We start from the raw sequence: 19,112 nt of genomic DNA, 5'->3' as shown, positions 1-19,112 counted from the left end.
TAGTAATGAGGGTGTAAATTTGGATGGGCAACTGTTAAAAAAACCAAAAGACTTGGGAGTTAGTGAAAGAATCAGGAGCAATGCTATTTAATGAAGAAGATGACATTATGGCTATCCTCCAAGAATAGAATGAAAAAATTGTTCAAAAAAGAAGATTGGCAAAACAAAGGGCTAAAGCAAGAGGGAGCAGACTCAAAAATCATAATAAGGTGTGTAATAATAATTTAAAATAATTGTTAGTTCATGAAATGTTAGGGGGTTAAGGGGTAATGAAAAGTTGAGAATGGTGAAAGAACTTAAGAAGAAACATAGGTTGAATATGTTAGGTTTGGTAGAGACTAAAAGACAATTAGTAACAAGGTTTGATGTTATGAAAATCTGGGGGAATAGTTGTGTGGAGTGGGAGTATATGGGGCCTGACGGTGCATCTGGTGGGTTGTTGTTAATGTGGGATGATGGTTTCTTTAAAATGAGAAATTGCTATAAAGGTGAACGATGGTTATGTGTTGAAGGGATACTGTCGGAGAATCCTATTAGCTGTGTTTTTTTTTTATTTATGGTGCTTATACTAGAGATGAGAAACTTGTTGTGTAGGAGGAGTTGAGTTACGTGGCTGGTTTGTGTCCAGGCGCCTGTTGTTTTTTGGGGGGGCTTTAATGAGATTGCACAGGTGGAAGAAAGGCGAGGCTCAGATAGATTACCTATGTCAGTACAAAATTTTAAGAATTGGATAAATGACATGGGTTTGGTGGACTTACCGATTACTGACCGTAAGTTTACATGGTTCAGAGGACAGTCCTATAGCCGTATTGATAGAGCGTTGGTTAGCTTGGAATGGCTTAAGGTATTTCCAGTGATTCACTTGAGAGGTGGTCCATAGGGTTTGTCAGATCACTGCCCTATTATAGTGGAAGATAAGAGGCTAAGGGACAGACCGAGGCCATTTCGAAGTATAGATTCGTGGTTTACACATGAAGGATTTCTAAGGATAGTTAAGGAGGAATGGAGAGGGTTAGAAGAGGTACAATTCACCGATAAACTGAAGGCGTTGACGGTTCCTTTGGAAAGATGGCATAGAGACAACTTTGGTGATATGGACAAGAAAATTATGAAGTTTGAGGAAGAGATTAAGAAGATTGATGACATGGTTGGTAATGAGAGTTATGATGGGACAGTGGAAGTAAGAAGGAAGGCGCTAATTACTTGTTGCGAGAAATGGTATGTGAGGAAAGAACAACATTGGAAGCAGATGTCGAGGTCGAGGCATGCGAGGGACATGGATAAAAACATGAGATATTTCCACAACTTAGCTTCTGCAAGAAGGAGAAATAATAGGATTGATACTCTGGTTATTAATGAAAGATTGATAAGGAATCAAGCTAGGATTATTAAGATTGCCATCAGGGAGTTTTATAAGGGCTTATATCATCAAGAGAGGTCTCCTATGGTGGGTTTCAGAGATGGTTTGGTGGAAAGGATTAGCAAGGAGGATGCTTTGGCTTTAGAGATGCTACCGTCACCTAAGGAGGTTAGAGAGGCAGTGTGGGATTGTGAATCTTCCAAGGCTCCAGGAAGTGACGATTACAACATGAATTTCATAAAGAAGTGCTGGAATAAAATTGGCTCGGAGTTCACGGCAGCGGTACTGGTTTTTTTCCAATCTTCTAGGTTGTCATCAGATGCTAATGTCACTTGGGTGGCGCTGGCCCCCAAGTTTACTGGTGTTAAGAAAATCAAAGATCTGCGTTCGATAAGCATAGTGGGGTGTATGTATAAGGTAATCTCGAAGATGCTGGTTAGGAGAATGAGAGATGTTATGCCTGGGTTAGTGGGCGAGACGCAGAGTGCGTTTGTCAAGGATCGGAAGATTCATGATGGGACCCTTATCGCATGTTAAACGGTTAGTGGATCAAACAGAGGAAGAAATAAGCGACAATAATAAAGCTAGACTTCCAGAAAGCATATGACAGAGTCAAGTGGAGTTTTGTAGACCTTGTATTGCAGAAGATGGGATTTAAACGAAGATGGATGGGATGGATTATGGAGTGTGTCAGTATGTGCTCTCTGTCAGTATTGATAAATGGTTCGCCGTCCAAGCCGTTCAAGATGGAAAGGGGTCTGCGACAAGGTGATCTTTTGCCCCTATTTTTGTTTGTACTTTTTGTTGATGTCCTACATAGGATGATTGGAGAGGCTGTTAGAAATGGTCGCATATCACCATTGTTGGTTGGGAGAGATCATATTGAGTTATCGCATCTTCAGTTTGCAGATGATACTGTTTTATTCTGTCCTCCGGAGGAAGAGACGATCAAGAATTACAGGAGGCTGCTTCGTTGCTTTGAGTTGATGTCAGGTTTAAGTATTAACTTTGATAAATCTAGCTTGATTCCTATTAACTGTGATGAGCAATGGGTACAACGTATGTGCAGTGTGTTGGCCTGTAAGCAAGCCACTCTTCCAGTTAAATATCTGGGCATCTCGCTAGGAGCAAACCCAAGAATGGTTAAGACGTGGAAGCTAGTAATAGACAAAGTGAAGGAGAAGCTTAGCCTCTGGAAGGCCAAGGTACTCAATAAGGTCGGTAAGTTGGTGCTTATCAAATCTGTATTGAATAGCCTTCCAGTTTATTATTTGAGCTTGTATAAGATGCCAAAGGCTGTTGCAGAGAAACTAATTTCCTTGCCGAGGAGATTTCTATGGAGTAAAGAGGATGGGAGGAATGCTATGGCTTTGGTTAAGTGGAAAATGGTACAGGCTCCTAAAAAGTTAGGCGGGTTGGGAGTTGGGGATACTATGATACGAAACACAGCTCTTCTGTTTGAATAGTGGTGGCGATTCTCTAAAGGAGAGTGTTCATTGTGGATGAAGGTGGTTTGCGCCTGTAACAACCTGAATCCAAATGAGCTTCTGTCCTCACAGGAATTACCTATTCGGGGGGTTCGTGGAAGGATATTTGTCAGTTATAGTTCAAGAATCAAGAAGTCAGACAGAAGATGATTACTGGGTTATCCATGGAGGTGGGTGACGTGAGACGAATTCGGTTTTGGGAGGATGTCTGGATTCATGGAGGTTCTTTGAAATATCGCTTTCCAAAGCTCTTCTCAATTTCAAACCAAACAGAATCAGTGATAGGGGATTGTGGGTTTTGGGATGGGTTAGTTTGGATATGAAATTTCCAGTGGAGGAGAGAACTATTCCAATGGGAGTTGGATCTAGTGAACTAGTTTCACTACACTTTGAGGCTAGTCAAACTTGAATATGGAAGAAAGGATAGAGTTGTTTGGAAATATGATAAAAAAAAAATTTTCTCTAATAAATCATTTGTGCAGGTGTTGCAGGTGGAAATGGTCCCAGATATAACAAGCTACAACTTTATTAGGACTATTTGGAAAGGTCTTGTCCCACTTAGAGTGGAGTTGTTTGTCTGGTTTGCCCTGACTGGCAGGGTCAATACGAAGGAGAGACTGAGTCGGTTTGGGGTCATTCACCAACAAGATACTTTATGTGTTTTATGTAATAATGGTATTGAATGTGGCCACTACTTATTTTTTGGCTGTATTTTTTCTTGGCAGGTATGGTGTGCTTGGTTATCATATGTTGGTATGCAATGGGCTTGTCCGGGTACGGTAAATGAGCACTTCCAAAGTTGGACTGAGATCTCAAATAGAAAATATGAGTGAAAGAGATGGATCGTGTGCTTTTGTGTGATCATTTGGAACATATGATTGGAACGAAATCGGAGGATTTTTCAGAACAAAGGAAAAGGGGTTGGAGAGATTATCAACATGTCCTTTTTGAGTTACAAGGAGTGGTTAGGTGCAGACCCCTTCTGTTATTGATGGCAATGCGGGAGATGACAAAGGGATATCTATGTTTGCTTTATTTGCTTTGCTTATTTTTCATTAGTTTATTTGTTATTCCTATGTTGTTGTCCTCTATGCTCCACTTAGCTTGTTGTGTTGAGCTTCTCTTTCAAAAAAAAAAAATTTTTTTTTACTAATATAACAATACTACATACGTTGTATTTATATAATATTTTTGTATAATTTAGTTTGAGATAATGTTCAAAATAGTTCTTAAATTTTCAAATGCAAATTAAAATAGTCTCACATTTCATAAAAGATCATACAAGTCTCTCAAATTAGATATTGCGAATTTTTATTCGTCTCTAACTCAAATTTTCATTAATACACTAAGTGCTAATATGTCATTTCAACTAGGGGTGGCAACGGGGCGGGTTTTTGCTCTACCCGATCCCGCCCCGCCTTACAATAATCCGCATAAAATCCGCCCATCTTCTACCCGCGGGTAGTAAATGGTTGAACCCTAACCCGTTTCCGCGAGTACCTGTCCCGCCCCTATAATTATTAAAATCTAATAAATAAAATTAAATTTCAAAATTTATATAACCATCATCAGATACATAACATAAATTAAAGTAAAATTTTAAATATGATACAATAGGGGGATGCTACACATCCATGTAACCATATAACCAAGTTGGCCCAATACAAAAAAAACCCAATACCATTAAATGAAATGTGAAATACACGCACCCAACACACACGAAAATCGCTCTTGCCCAATGGTTCTTCTCCCCCACGCTTCTTCTTCTTCTTCTTCTTCTTCTCACGCTCGTTTACGCACGGAGCGTCTTCTTCTTCTTCACCTTCTTCTTCGCGTTCCTCTTTCTCCTCCTTTTTTCGCGTTTCTTCTTCTTCACGTGTTTTTTCCTTATCGTCATTCTTTTGTTGTTGTTGCTGCTGTATTTTTTTGTCTTTTCCTCCTTTTCTCTCTGGTGAAGAAGCAGTAGAAGGTGAGGAAAAAGAGTTTTGAATAGTGCAGAATGAACCGAACATAGTACTCATGGTGAACCGAATACATTACTCATGGTGAATCGAACATAGTACTAATGGTGAACCGAACACAATACAATTGTATAGTACTGAGTGAACGAAACATAATCCATTATATAAAATCAAATTCAAATAGTTTTCTGCAAAATGAACCGAACACAGTACTCATGGTGAACCGAAACACAGTACTCATGGTGAATCGAACACAGTACTCATGATGAAACAATTGTATAATACTGAGTGAACAAAACATAATCCATTATATAAAATCAAATTCAAATAACTCTGCCTACAATTTACATATTATCAATTCAATTCAATTCAGTACACCTCCGTCCATTTAATTCAATTCAAATTAGCAATTGCATTCCATTCAATTCGATTCAAAATTGAATAATCCAAACTTTGTCAGTTTGATTCATTTCAGAAGAGTAATCCAAATTGCTCTCCTGATTTGAAGTTGAGTCATTTATTGTTTAAATTCAGAAGTGCAGATCGAAGAAGAAAACGAAGAAGAATAGGAAGAAGATAAATGCAATGTAACCAGATCAAAATAAGAAAACGAGAAGATGAACGCGACCAGAGGAGAACAATGAAGGCAATGCAGATCAATAAGGAAGAACGCGAGTAGGGAAGAAGAAGAAGAAGGAGGAGGAGGAGGAGGAGGAGGAGGAGGAGGAGGAGGAGGAGGAGGAGGAGGAGGAGGAGGAGGAGGAGGTTTACGTTACAGCAGAAGGTTTACGTTGAGCAAAGCTTTAGGTTGCAGCACGTTATATATAGCGCGTGTATGACAAACGAGTGAGGGATGGGGGACGCGCGTGTGGAAGAAATTACTTGGTTAACAACCATGTAAAAAATACATGGATGCAGAGCTTTTCTGGATACAATATTATCAATCATTTTACTAATTATTTTACATATATTACACATATTAGATATTAAAATTATATATTATATATATACCGGGGCGGGTAGTACCTAAACCCGGCCCCGCTCCGTCCCGCCCAAGAACCCGTCCCGAGCGGGTAGGGATGGGGTGGGTACCCACGGATTCGGATGGTGTTGCCATCCCTAATTTCAACATTAAAGTGAAGTGAATACTACTATATGGATATGATCAAAATAGTATCTCAAATTAGTTAATTAAATTTAATTTAATCTCTCTTTTAATACTAAATTATAAGCCCTAGAATTACATTAACATTTTCATTTTCTCTTCTTGGATGATTTTATTTAAAGTTTAGGGTTTAGTATTGAAGGTTTATTGCAAAGGTGAAACTAAGGTTCTGAAAATCAGAGCGGACCGGCCGGTTTGATCGGGTTAACCGGAAATCAGTCATTTAGCCGGTCCGATTAACTTTTAGAATCATTTAGCAAAAATTGGTTGAATCGATGGTTAACCAGCGAACCGAGCGAATCGGCCGATTTTTTTAAGTCCCGGTTCGCTGATCCAACAATCAAAACGGTGTCGTTTTGATTCCAGAGAAACACAAGTCCAGTGCTGAATTACACCCCCTCCCCTTTCTCTCTCACAAACACAGCCTCACCAACCCTAGATTCTCCTAAACCCTATCAGAGCCACCATCACCATCCCCCTTTTCGTTCATTCTGCTTTTCTCCTCGCGTCGCTAGAAGCTAAGGTCGGTTGGGGGCTGTTATTGGCGTCGCCGTTTCCGTGTTCGAGCTCTCTCTGTCACGGCTTTTCTGCTCCTTCACCGTTGGTCGTCACCGCTTCTCCGCTCCTTGTCGTGAGTCGTCGCTGCTTCTCCCCTCCTTGCCGTGCATCGTTTCTGTTTCTCTCATCCTTGCCATTTTTGGCTGTGGCCCCTTCTCTGCTCCCCGCCAATCTTGTTGTCGCTGCTTCTCTACTCCGCACCGTGTCTCACTGTCGTTGCTTTTCTGTTTCACGCTACTGAAGTTCCCAATTTGAATTTCTCTGTCTCTCTGCTCTCTGGCTCTATGCTATCTTTTCCTCCCTTTTGCTGCCAATCCAAATAACGTAAAAACCTCTCCTTTATCCTCTTCAATAATGTTCATTTTGTTGTAATTGTATTATATTGTTTTATTCTTCGTTTTGTTCTGAATATACATATGATGTATTATTGATGATTCTGCTAAGTTTTGAGGGATTTTTTTTTTATTTTGTTTGAATTCAGTCAGTTGATGTTGAATTAATTCTACTGAGATGGAGTTATAAATTAATTTTTTTTTAAGTTTAATTTATTAATTATGCTGAGAATGATTTTTGCTGAGATTGATATGAATTAATTCTACTGAGATTGAGTTATAAATCCAAGAGAAAAGGACAAATAGGTCCCTGACCTTTTGTCCCGCAGACATTTTCGTCCCTGACCATTGAAAAATACTTTTAAGTCCCTGACCTTCACAAAACTTGGACGAATCAATCCCTGACGGAAACATTTGGACGAATCAGTCCCTGACGGAGGCATTTAGACGGAGGGACTGATCCGTCCAAATTTTGTGAAGGTCAGGGACTTAAAAGTATTTTTCAATGGTTAGGGACGAAAATGTCCGCGGAACAAAAGGTCAGGGACCTATTTATCCGTTTCTCTAAATCCAATCTGTTTTACTTGTTATTTTGCTGTCATTGATTCAAAAGAGAAACATGGCTACAATTCTGCATTGGATTTACTATCTGGCTTCAAAATAAGGGTTGGGTGAAGTTCCGACAAGGAGATGGTTTACTCATAGAAAAAGAGAATGAAATTAAGAAGCAAAAACCAAAAAGATTACCTAATTTATGAAAATGAAAAACTCAGGAATGAAAACCTAATTTATAAAGGATATTTATGCTTCTTTATTGTGTTTTTGTTTTGTTTAGTTAATTTTATTGTTCAATTTTTTTATGTCCTGAGCTTCTTACTGTGATGTGGAATTGCTTCTTCTAGCTCAAATTGTATATTATACTGATTTCTTTTCCACCTTGCACCATACTAAAATTTGTGGCCTCAAATTTTGGTTGCCTATCTTCTGTTGTTATATCTGAAAATGATATTGTTTGAATAGGATTAGAAGTTCTATTGCTAATGTGTTATATATACATGAAGATTGAAAAACTGATATTGTTTAATTCATACAATGCTTTAATTGTTCTGTACCCTATCTCACAATATATGTTACTTTTTAATAATTTTATGTTATATTTAATTAAATCGATTCAATCACGGTTGAATTTCAGTTAAACTATTAAACTATTGAACCTGTTACTTGACCGATTTATTGACCGGTCCAGTTCTCGCAACCTTGGATGAAACTCGTTTTACTTAATAATTAAAGGGTCTTTAATTGTAATTCTCATGGCAATGTGCAAGCAAGCATTTCATTGCAGCTGGTTCATTCATGCCTTTCTCCGGCCAAATATAAACTAACTTTCCAAAAATGAATTTGTAGCAATAACAACTAATTATTTAGGCATAAGAAAAGAGCTAGCTTAATAACTCTTTGTTAATATTGATGATATGCATTTGTGTCCATACTCCATATATCGGGTCGGTATCTAGAAATTAAAAAACCCTTTAATTATATATCAACACAGATAGATTACGTATACGTACTCAAGCAAAGTAAATAATAATAATAATAATAATAATAATAATAATAATAATAATAATAATAATAATAATAATAATAATATCATGTTGACTTTTAACGGTTCATATCAATACTGCAATAACAGAAATTTGGATTAGAAAAAAAAAATAAAAAATTTACGATATTTAATTTGAGTGATTTATTTGATTATTTATAAAGATTAAAAGCTATTTTAATTCGCGCTTAGAAACTCGAAACTTATTTTAGGTAATATCAAAATTTAATTTACAATGATACTATATGTACAAACGTATGCGGATGTTTTTTTCTGTTAAACTTATGCCAACTTAATTAATTGAATTTGGTTAAAAAACGTTTTTACATATAATATCACCGTAGTAATAATAATAATAATAATAATAATAATAATAATAATAATAATAATATTTTAATTATTTTTTATAATAAAAATAATATTATAGTTATTTTTTTATAAAAAAATATTAATTTAGATTATTTAAAGTATAATTAATTGATTTTTTATTAAATTAATTTATTTGATTTAATTTTGATAAAAATGACACGATTTAATTAATTATATGTATTGAATTTTAATTATTAAAAAATATCTTAAAAAAAATATTTTAAACGTTTTTTTTAAATAATTCCCATAACAAGAATATTAAAAAAATGTTATTACTGTAGATAGTCTACATCAGATAATTAATTAATTTAATTAGAATCATATTCATATGTGAGCAAATTATGTATGATAATGTGATCCCGACAGACTAAATTTATTAATAAAGCATGAAAACTACTACAACATTTTTAGAAGACAGCTACTCCCATGAAGATGCTAAAAATATCTTTTCATGATGATCTTTGTTTAAAAAGTGTAATTTATTTATTTTGCAACACTTTAAATAAAGGTAACACTTTTACTTCAAATAAAATCAAACCCTACAATCTATTATCCAATAATCAAAATAATATATCTTTACATAATGACAATCATTAAATCTTCATTGGAGTAGCCACCTTTTTAGAAACATGTAAAATTAACTATTAAATTTGGTTGCTCTGAAACGTAGTAGTTAGTCCCAAAATGAAGTTGCGTCTTATATGGATGCCGTGATGTGAAGATCATATAGTTGAATACGGGGCAATTATCGTCTTCCATGTAATTTTAATATCAGAAAACTATTAGAATTTATTATTTAATTATCAATGATAAAAAATATAGATAAAATATATTATTAAATTATTAAAATAAAAAAATTAAATTAATATAATTAAATAATTACTAAAAATAATAAATTTTCATTGCCTCTAACATTTTTCAATTTTACGTGAAGGCATTATTATCTAAGTAGCCACTACTAACAAAAAGAAAAACCCACTCGACACGTACGTGCTTGAATCAGCACACGCAGCCGAGGCCTCGGTCAATGGCAGCATCATTTGCCTAGCTGGGAGCTGCACCTAAGTTCCAATAGTCAGGAATATAGAATAATTATTCTTACTAGAAAAAAATTTATTTACATCACACTTTAATCGATTGAAATATACCATTAGTCACGTATAAAATTCAATTAATTGTATTATTATATCAATTAATTAAAGTTTTATATATCATTTTAATAGCAATTTTTAATTGATTGGGTAATATAAATAATTGATTGAATTATAAAAAACTAACATTCTATTTATCGTTCAATCGATTGGGTAATATGACCAATCAATTGATTTTTGCAAAAACTAACTGCTTTTGCAACTTTCAATTGATTGTTGTAATAACCTAAAATCCAATTGATTGAGTTATGGAAAACCTGAAATTCAATCGATTGTTTTGTTAATCCAATCGATTGATTTTCTAAGAAACACGATTTCAAAATCCTCGACGGATGTAATGGATCAAAGATAAACGTTTAATCGATTGGAATTGCCAAAAAGTTATTACGATCAATGGAAGATCTAATTCGTTATTGTTTTTGTTTTTTATTATTAATAAACATAATAGAGGAATGATAAAATAATAATTCATAAAATAAAAAATAGTTTTTATGATTAAATAAAATATATGGGGTTAATTTATAATTAAAATTAGAAATGGACTATTTAGCCGTTATTAAAAAACTTAAAAAAATATTTTGTTATGAGATCATGGTCCAAAGGTTCTGGGACCATTGTCATGTTAGTAGGCACTGGATTCGATGGTTCCAGAACGTTTGGACCATTAAATGGTCCATAACAAAATATGTTTTTTAAATTTTTTAATAATTGTTAAATAGTCTTGATCTAATTTTAATTACAAATTAATCCCTTATATATTATTTAATTATAAAATCTATTTTTTATTTTATAAATTATTATTTTATCGTTCATCTATCATAATCAAAAACAAAAATAATAACGAATTAGATCTTCCATTAATCGTAATAATTTTTTGCAATCCTAATCGATTAAAATTTTATCTTTGATCCGTTACATCAGTATAGGTTGTGAAATCGTCTTTCTTATAAAATCAATCGATTGGATTAATAAAACAATCGATTGAATTTTAGATTTTTCATAATTCAATCGATTGGAAGTCAGGTTTCCACAAAATAATCGATTGAATGTTAGATGATAGTATGATTTTCTCAAAAATCAATCAATTGTAATTTTTACACAATCAATTAAACGATAACTAGAATGTGGGTTTTTTCTAATTCAATCGATTGTTCATGTCACCCAATAGATTGAAGGTTTCAAAGCAATATGAGGTCTCACAATTCAATCGATTGATTGTGTTACCCAATCGATTTAAGTCTTCAAAGCAATATGGATTTTCACAATTCAATCGATTGGTTGTGTTATCCAATCGTTTGAATTGTGCACTACGTTAAATGTTATGCCATTCTCAATTTTTCTACTCATGTTTATAAATTATTATTTTATTATTCATCTATCTTATCTTTAAAATTCTATCTCCAATTTTTAAGTTTTTATTTTGATTTAGATACTCTAATCTTATTTTTTCTTTAATATTAAGGTTATAAATTGGTGAATGCTCACCCTCAACCCTAGCTCTTTTTGCATTTTTAGTTTTGGCCATTTTGAGGATATTGGTTCAGTGAGTTTTGTAGGGATTTGGATGAGGATTAATAATATGTATGTAGTTTAAAGTGGATGTGGATGAAATTGGAGAAGAAGAAGAGAGAAGTTTTCTGGATTTAGAGAGAGAAGAGAGGTTATGCAGAAATGGAGTTGTAAAATTTAAAAAGGAAAGAGAGGCTAAACACGGATGTTTATCAGGCTTAATATATAGTGTATATCAAAATTCAATCGATTGTATTATCATACCAATCAATTGAATGTAGGAAAAAACTTCATTCACGTCACATTTAAATTGATTGAATGCTCATACCAATATTGAATTGGAAAATACCGTTATTTGCGTACAAACTTCAATCGATTGTATTATCATACTAATCGATTAAACTTTCATATATCATTCTAATCAATCGATTCGGTAATAGAACCAATCGATTGAATTAACTAAACCCAGATTACTTTGATTATTTCAATCGATTGAATAAGAAAAATCCCACATGCCTTGCAAAATTCAATCGATTGTGTATCAATTCCAATCGATTGAATTTTTAACAAACACGATTTTCCCAATCTAATACGTATGTAACGGATTAATGATAAAATTATGATCCATTAAGATTGCAAAATATTTATTACGATTAATGGAATATCTAATTTGTTATTTTTTTTTAGTTTTTTATTATTAATAAACATGATAGATGAATGATAAAATAATGATTTATAAAATAAAAAATAGATTTTATAATTAAATAATATATAAGGGATTAATTTGTAATTAAAATTAAATAAGGACTATTTAGCAGTTATTAAAAAACTTAAAAAATATGTTTTATTATGAGACTATTTAATGATCCAGACATTCTGAGACCATCGAATTCAATACAATGTTAATAGTAATAGTGTGTGTGAATGAATGTGTTGTGTAATGTATAAGACAAAAAAAATCAGCACACCAGGCGCATATAATCTCCTTTTCCACTTCAAGCATTATAAACACTTTTAAGGAGCTATGAAATAAATTCAAAAACTGACAGTAACTTGGTTTAAATCTGGGATGTGAGGCTCAAGAGACTTAGCTCAGGTAACTTTGCCATTAGACAAGGCTACATCTTACAAAGTTATATGTTAATTATTGTATATATTATATATCGATCCTTTTTAATTAAATTATTTTATATTTGTTAAACTTAATTTTAATTTTAGTTTTTTTATTCATTTTTTCTCAAGGTTAGAATTTTTTAATTATACACTATTATTTAAATAAATATTAAATTTTATTAAATATTTTCAAATTTAACAAGGTCAAATATCTTTTATTAATTATAACATCTTTTTCTATAATTATATAACTTTTTTGAATAAATACTTGAAACATATAATGAATATAAACTAATTAATAAATTATTGAAATCTAAGAATAATTAACTTAATACAAAAAACAAAATTTAAAAAATAGGGTTAAGTACTGAAATCGTCCCTAAGGTCTGGGGTGAAAATTAAAATCGTTCCCGACCTTTTTTTGTTATTAAAATTATCCCCAACGTTACAAAACGTTATAAAATCGTCCTTTTGTCCATAAATAAAATTTTTCGGACAATTTTGCCCTTAAACAAAAATTAAAAAGTCTCTTCCCCTTCACCACTACCCTCTGTATTATCATCAACCATCTGCATTATCATCACCATCAGCATCGCTACACTATAAACACCAACAATTCAGCAACACCAACAGCAACAATCAAAATCAAATCAACAAAAATTTCAAATTAAACAATTCAGCAATCATCAACTATAATTTCAGATCCAAAATTAGCAACAACATAAATTAAAAAATTTAAAAAAGAAGTACAAGATGAACAAGAAACCAGAAACCAGAAGAAACTACAAGAAGAAGAAACCACAAGAAACCAGAAACCAGAAACCACAAGAAACCGGCGAGGAGCAGCGGTGGCGGCGGCAGCGAAGAGCGGCGGCGTCCGTGAAGACCGGTGGCGGCGGCGAGGACCCTTCCCCTTCCCCCTCTTCTTCCCGAAACCCCCATCCCCCCTCTTCTCCCTTCGTGTTCCCTTCCCCCTTTCCCCGAGGAGCAGAGCGGCGGTGGCAACGAAGAGCGGCGGCGACAGCGAAAAGCGGCGGTGGTAATGAAGACCAGTGGCGGCGGCGAGGAGAGTTCCCCTTCCCCCTCTTCTTCCCGAAACCCCCCTCCCCCCTCTTCTCCCTTCGCGTTCCCTTCCCCCTTTCCCCGAGGAGCAGAGCGGCGGCGGCAGCGAAGAGCAGCGGCGGTAATGAAGACCGGTGGCGGCGGCAAGGAGAGAAGAAGAAGAAGGTGGTGGTGCGGTGCGGCGGTCCCCTTCCCTCCCCCCTGCGGCGGTCCCTTTTCCTCCCCCTTTTTCTCCTCCTCCCCCCTTTCTTTCTCTCCCCACCCTCCTTCTCTGTATCTATCCTTTTCTTTACTTTCTTTTTTATTTATTTTATATTTATTTTATTTTATAATTATATTTATTTTATTTTATAATTTTTTTAATGAGGGGTAGTTTGGTAATAAAAAAATAAAATTGGTAAAAAGGATGATTTTAAAGCGTTTTTGAACGTTGAGGATGATTTTAATAACGAAAAAAGGTCGGGGACGATTTTGATTTTGACCCCAAATCTTAGGGATAATTTCAGTACTTAACCCTAAAAAATACTTATTATAAAAATATAAAATATAATTCTATATAATTACTTAATTATAATTGGGTCATAATTGGGTCACCGATTTAATTAGTAACTAAACGATTGAATTGGTAACCCAATAATCTAATATTTTAATTAGGTCAATTATCAGTTTCATTCTGATAACTATGTTTAATAGACTATTTAAAGAAATACTTTGGGGGTTAATTTTTTTTTTTCAAATGCTCTCCTATTTTTACTGCATAATTTTATTTTACCTCTTATATCCACATTGTTTCTAAAGTATTTTATATGAAAAAATAAACACATCCACGTTGTTACTTTATATTTTATATGAAAAAGTAAACATCTATGCTAAAATAAATAAACATGTGTAATATATGAAAATAAACAGAACTTAAGTGATATTAAGAAAAACAAAATGTAAACATTTAATAGATAGAGAAATAAAAAATAAAAACCTAATAAAAATAACATAACTAAAATATTTTTGAAGTTGCTACTTTAATTATTTTTTTTAATGAGCAAAAATTTATAAAACTAAGCACTTAAATTAATTTCTAAAGAACTTTAAATTAGACAATTTAATTTTTAACAAATTTTTATTATTATAAAAATCTTCAAGAATTATTTTGATTAGACACATTATTATTATTATTTTTAATAAAATTTTAATATACATATTGGATAAATAATTTTTTAACAAATTTTATTGCGAGATAATTAGGTCTAAATAAATTAGTTCCTTTTACAGAAAAATAAATTCGTCTAAAAACTTTAAAATAATAAAAAATTTTAATTACCAAAATATTTAATTTATAATATTTAAAAATTAATTTAAATATTTACTCAAATTATATAAAATACTCTATTCAAATGAGAATATTCATGAAGATGTGACTGAGGCTATATACCAAACACACACAACAAACAAAATCCTACGTTCCAATTCTGTCACAAACTAATGTAATTTGTATGACTAACTAACATCCACCCTTATCATCCAACTGTTATGACTATATGCTAGATATTCACAAGACCAAAGCGTTGTCTCATCTATTTGATCAATCACCATTCTTACCATTATACGCAGAAAATCTAATACCATGTGCAATCTGTTGTTTGCTTCCCTCTAATACCATGTGTAATGTGTTGTTTCAAATATCACCTTTTGTGTGCCAATCACAGAACTATTCCTAGAGTTTTTGACTCTTGCCAAAGGTTTACAACTAATCCACTCCAACCACTTAGATGAATCCCTTAGCCTTTATCAATCAACCTTGTTTTATATTTTTCAACGTCGCAATGAAATTTAGAATATCCATTTACAAACATTATATTTTTCTGCCAAGTCTTCTTCAGTGTATCCAATGTATTCACATAGATAAAATCCTTTTATACATTAAGTGGGAGGAGTCCTTAAATTTTTTTTTCTAAAATATTTTTTAATTTTTTCATATGCATTTATTGTTTAAAAAACATGTTTTTGTGTTGCATGATTAACAAAATTTTGAACTCTAAATAGTAAATTCTAATTCTTAACAATAAAAAATAAGATATGGCTAAATATGTTAAAAAAGTTTTACTCCTAACATTTCTATTAGAGTGTCACATGTAAAAAATTAGTTATCAAGAATCTATTATGAAAAGTCTTGTATACAAGTATATAATATATATTTGGCAATCTCAGTGTAAAGAAACAATATATACATTTTCAATAATCATTCAAAACAATCATATCAATTTTCATTTTCTTCTCTTCTTTCTGTCAAGCTTATATTCCTTTAATTTCTCTTAGAAAATTATTTAATTTAATCATCTAGTACCTTAAAATACTTCAAAGCACATATAATTAATGATCAACACATGCATACAAATAATATCCATAATAAAATAATATTTTATTTAAAAATACCAATATTACATATAACAGGAACATTTTTTGGATGCTATAACTATAGATAGCTCACATGAGGTAATTAATCAATCTAATCAGAATCATATGTGAGCAAATTGTGTATGATAATGTGATAGTAGAGAAGACTAATAATTAATTAATAATACATAAAAACTACAATATTCTTAAACATATAAAATTAATTATTAAATGTTGTTGCTCTTAAACGAAGTAGTAGTATAGTCCCAAAGTGATGAAGTAGTTGCTTCTTCGCCAAGAAGATGACCCTCATGTGGAGAAATATAATCATGCTTTATATTAATGGTGGATTATTATTTTGATGAGTGGAATCCATCACGCTATTTGCTTTAACCATCTCCAATGCCGCAAGTAACTCACAATCTTCAATGTCATTCTGCCACAACCCTAAATTGTCCTCACCAAAAGCTTCACCCGCAATCTCTTCCATTCCATTCATAATATCAATATCACCAAAATCAGTGTCACCAAAATTATTATTATTGTTATTGTTGTTTTTGGCTTTAGCTACCTCCATGTTCATCCAATCTCCAACACTTGTCATCCTGTCCTCACTCGACAGGTAATCATGGAAAGCCTTCAAATTCTTATTGTTGCTGTTACTTCCCTGTTGTTCGAGAGTGGTATCGCGAAAAGCGCACATCGACTCGTGGTCCATCCTTGAATTCTTGTCTTTAAATCCCATAGTCAAATCGCTCTGTGGACAATCTAAGTTCTGACATGTATATAGTAATTTGTCCACAAAGCTATTATCATTATTGTTGTTGTTACCATTATTATTATTATTATCAAAATCACACTTTCTTTTTTCACTGCCTCCGGTGCTGCTACTGCCGCCACCGCCAAACAAAACATGATCAACAGAATTATTAACAGAGCTCATTGGGGATGACTCAAAGACTTCAATTTCTCCCTCACCGTCTTCCTTATTATTCTCATCGTCGCCGGACAAAGAAGGGGAAATCTTGAGACACTTGTTGGTAAGTCTCAACAAAGCTTCTTCTTTGTTCACAACTTTGGACCAAGTAGCACTATCTTTGGCAGTCATTTTATCTTGCAAGGTCTTTGATTGAGTCACAAGCCTTCTCAATTTCTCTAAGTCAGGGGACATGTGCTTTATAACTGAAGCCAAAACCAAAACCTTCCATGCCTTCTTCAAATCATGGGGTTTCTTATACGGTGGTGGCCCGTGTTCTTGAGTCAAAAGGCCCTGTTCACCCCACCATGCCTCTGACCCATTAGGCCACCACGGCGGGGCCACACCTTTGTCCAAAGGATACCTCCTTTGTGGCGGCACACAGTGTTGCATCAGTGATGAAAGAAGAGATCCTAGTGTTTTGTCTTGAAGATCTTGGAGAAGGTGTATGCTTGACGACTCATCTAACTCTCCCTTTTCAAGTAACGGTATATACTTTGCAATTGCTGTAGGGGCATTTTGGTCAAATCTAATATCTTCTTTCCACCATTGTCGCAGACTATCCGAACTTCCTGTAACTGGCTTACCTATAAATTATAATTAAAATATTTTAATATCAAAGTGAAGACTGATAAATAAAATAGTTTTTAATAAAAACATAGAAAAATATTAAAATTATTTTTGTATTAATTGTTAAATAAAAATTTAAATATAATTAACTTTATAATTAAAAATTTAGATAATTTAATATATTTAATTAAATAATTATTTTATTATTATTAATTTTACATAAAAATAATTTTATGTAATTATTATTCCTCCTCTCACATTAAACTTTTTAATTATGTATAGTTAATTTTTACTTAAAAAAATAAAATGAAAAAGAAATGCTTATTTTAAAAGAAAGAAGGGTACGGTGTAATTCTATACCTTTTTCAGGAACGATGCCATAGACGAATCCACGAGCTTTGCAAACCTCCATGATCTTGACCATGTATTTGAGTACAGAGTCTTGTGCCCTAGACATCTTCTTTTTCCTGGACGCTTCTTGCTTGGCTTCTTTGTTTTCAGATTCGTCCATGTTAAGTTTCTCCTTCATCTTTTGGAGAAGGATACGGTCTTTCCACATGCGCTTCTTCAGATCTTCATAGTCTATCGTTTCATTTTCTGCTGTCAAGGTTACATCAATTTCCTCGTCTTCTGTATCGGACAATTGAACATAGGGAGGATCCATTTCTTCTTGGATCAGCACCATGATGATTTTTTTTATAAAAGAAGTCAAGTGAATTGTGAAAAATATGTGTATAGAAGAATAAATAAGAGTAATTGATATTATGTTGTTAGAACTCGTGAAAGTTATGTGCGTATATATAGATATCCACGAAGGTTGTAGAATGCCGGTGTTAGAAGGATCTAACATCAGCAAAATAATCTTAGTTTAGTGGAATTGTATTTAAGTAAATAATTCATAAGAGTGATGGGACAAAGTAGGCATTATTGAGGTGAAAATTGTACAATGTTTATACTTCTTGAAAAGGCTGGTAAATGTACAATTAACCTGAGAAAATTAAAGTTTGTTTGAGTGAGATAATGAAGAAGATGAGATGGTTCTGTTTGCCTGCACAGTTGGTAACAATATTCGGTGATTACTGATTAGAATTATAATTCCTACCACCACTAATTTAAAAAAAAAAAATATACACCATTTGTAGGCTGTTGTGGTTTTTTTTTCTTTTTTTAATTATCATCTTTGTCATTATCATTGTCATTACCTTCTCTTCCTTCTTCTTTTTGTTTGATATTTTTTTTTATTTTTCTCCTCTTCTTTTTCATTATCACCACCACCATTATTATCATTATCTTCTTAGTTAAATATTACGAAATTAATTTAACAATAACAAAATACATTATTTAATTGTGAATGACACAGAAAAAACTTTAAAAGTCCACAAATTTATAACCTTTAACTTATTTAACGAACAAAATATATTTAAATATATTTTAAATTTAAAAAATATATTAAATTATTGTAAATGACATAGGAATGACCAAATTTCATATATATTAGTTTAATACCA

General features: G+C 32.8%; 1 protein-coding gene and 1 pseudogene across 1 annotated transcript; one reads left to right on the top strand and one right to left on the bottom strand.

The window, feature by feature from the left end:
* Window positions 1-409: 409 nt before the first annotated feature.
* LOC107614934 (uncharacterized) lies at window positions 410-1,897 on the top strand. The gene is made up of 3 exons (XM_088498657.1): window positions 410-541; window positions 671-770; window positions 891-1,897. Exons 1-3 carry the CDS (start codon window positions 410-412, stop codon window positions 1,895-1,897), a joined length of 1,239 nt encoding a protein of 412 aa, XP_088354783.1.
* A 14,495-nt stretch (window positions 1,898-16,392) lies between these two features.
* On the bottom strand, window positions 16,393-18,289 carry LOC107614933 (putative ETHYLENE INSENSITIVE 3-like 4 protein pseudogene; annotated as a pseudogene).
* Between the last annotated feature and the right edge of the window lie 823 nt (window positions 18,290-19,112).

The sequence above is a fragment of the Arachis ipaensis genome, chromosome B9 (genome assembly GCF_059453495.1).
Source record: "Arachis ipaensis isolate K30076 ecotype BB chromosome B9, ASM5945349v1, whole genome shotgun sequence".
NCBI lineage: Eukaryota > Viridiplantae > Streptophyta > Magnoliopsida > Fabales > Fabaceae > Arachis > Arachis ipaensis.
This window is presented reverse-complemented; position numbering and strand designations above follow the sequence as displayed.

Coding starts and splice junctions, on each gene's coding strand:
- LOC107614934 (XM_088498657.1), top strand. CDS start 410: ATGGGGCCTGACGGTGCATCTGGTGGGTTGTTGTTAATGTGGGATGAT. Junction 542..670: donor CGGAGAATCCTATTAGCTGT/GTTTTTTTTTTA, acceptor GAGATTGCACAG/GTGGAAGAAAGGCGAGGCTC. Junction 771..890: donor GGACTTACCGATTACTGACC/GTAAGTTTACAT, acceptor AGGGTTTGTCAG/ATCACTGCCCTATTATAGTG.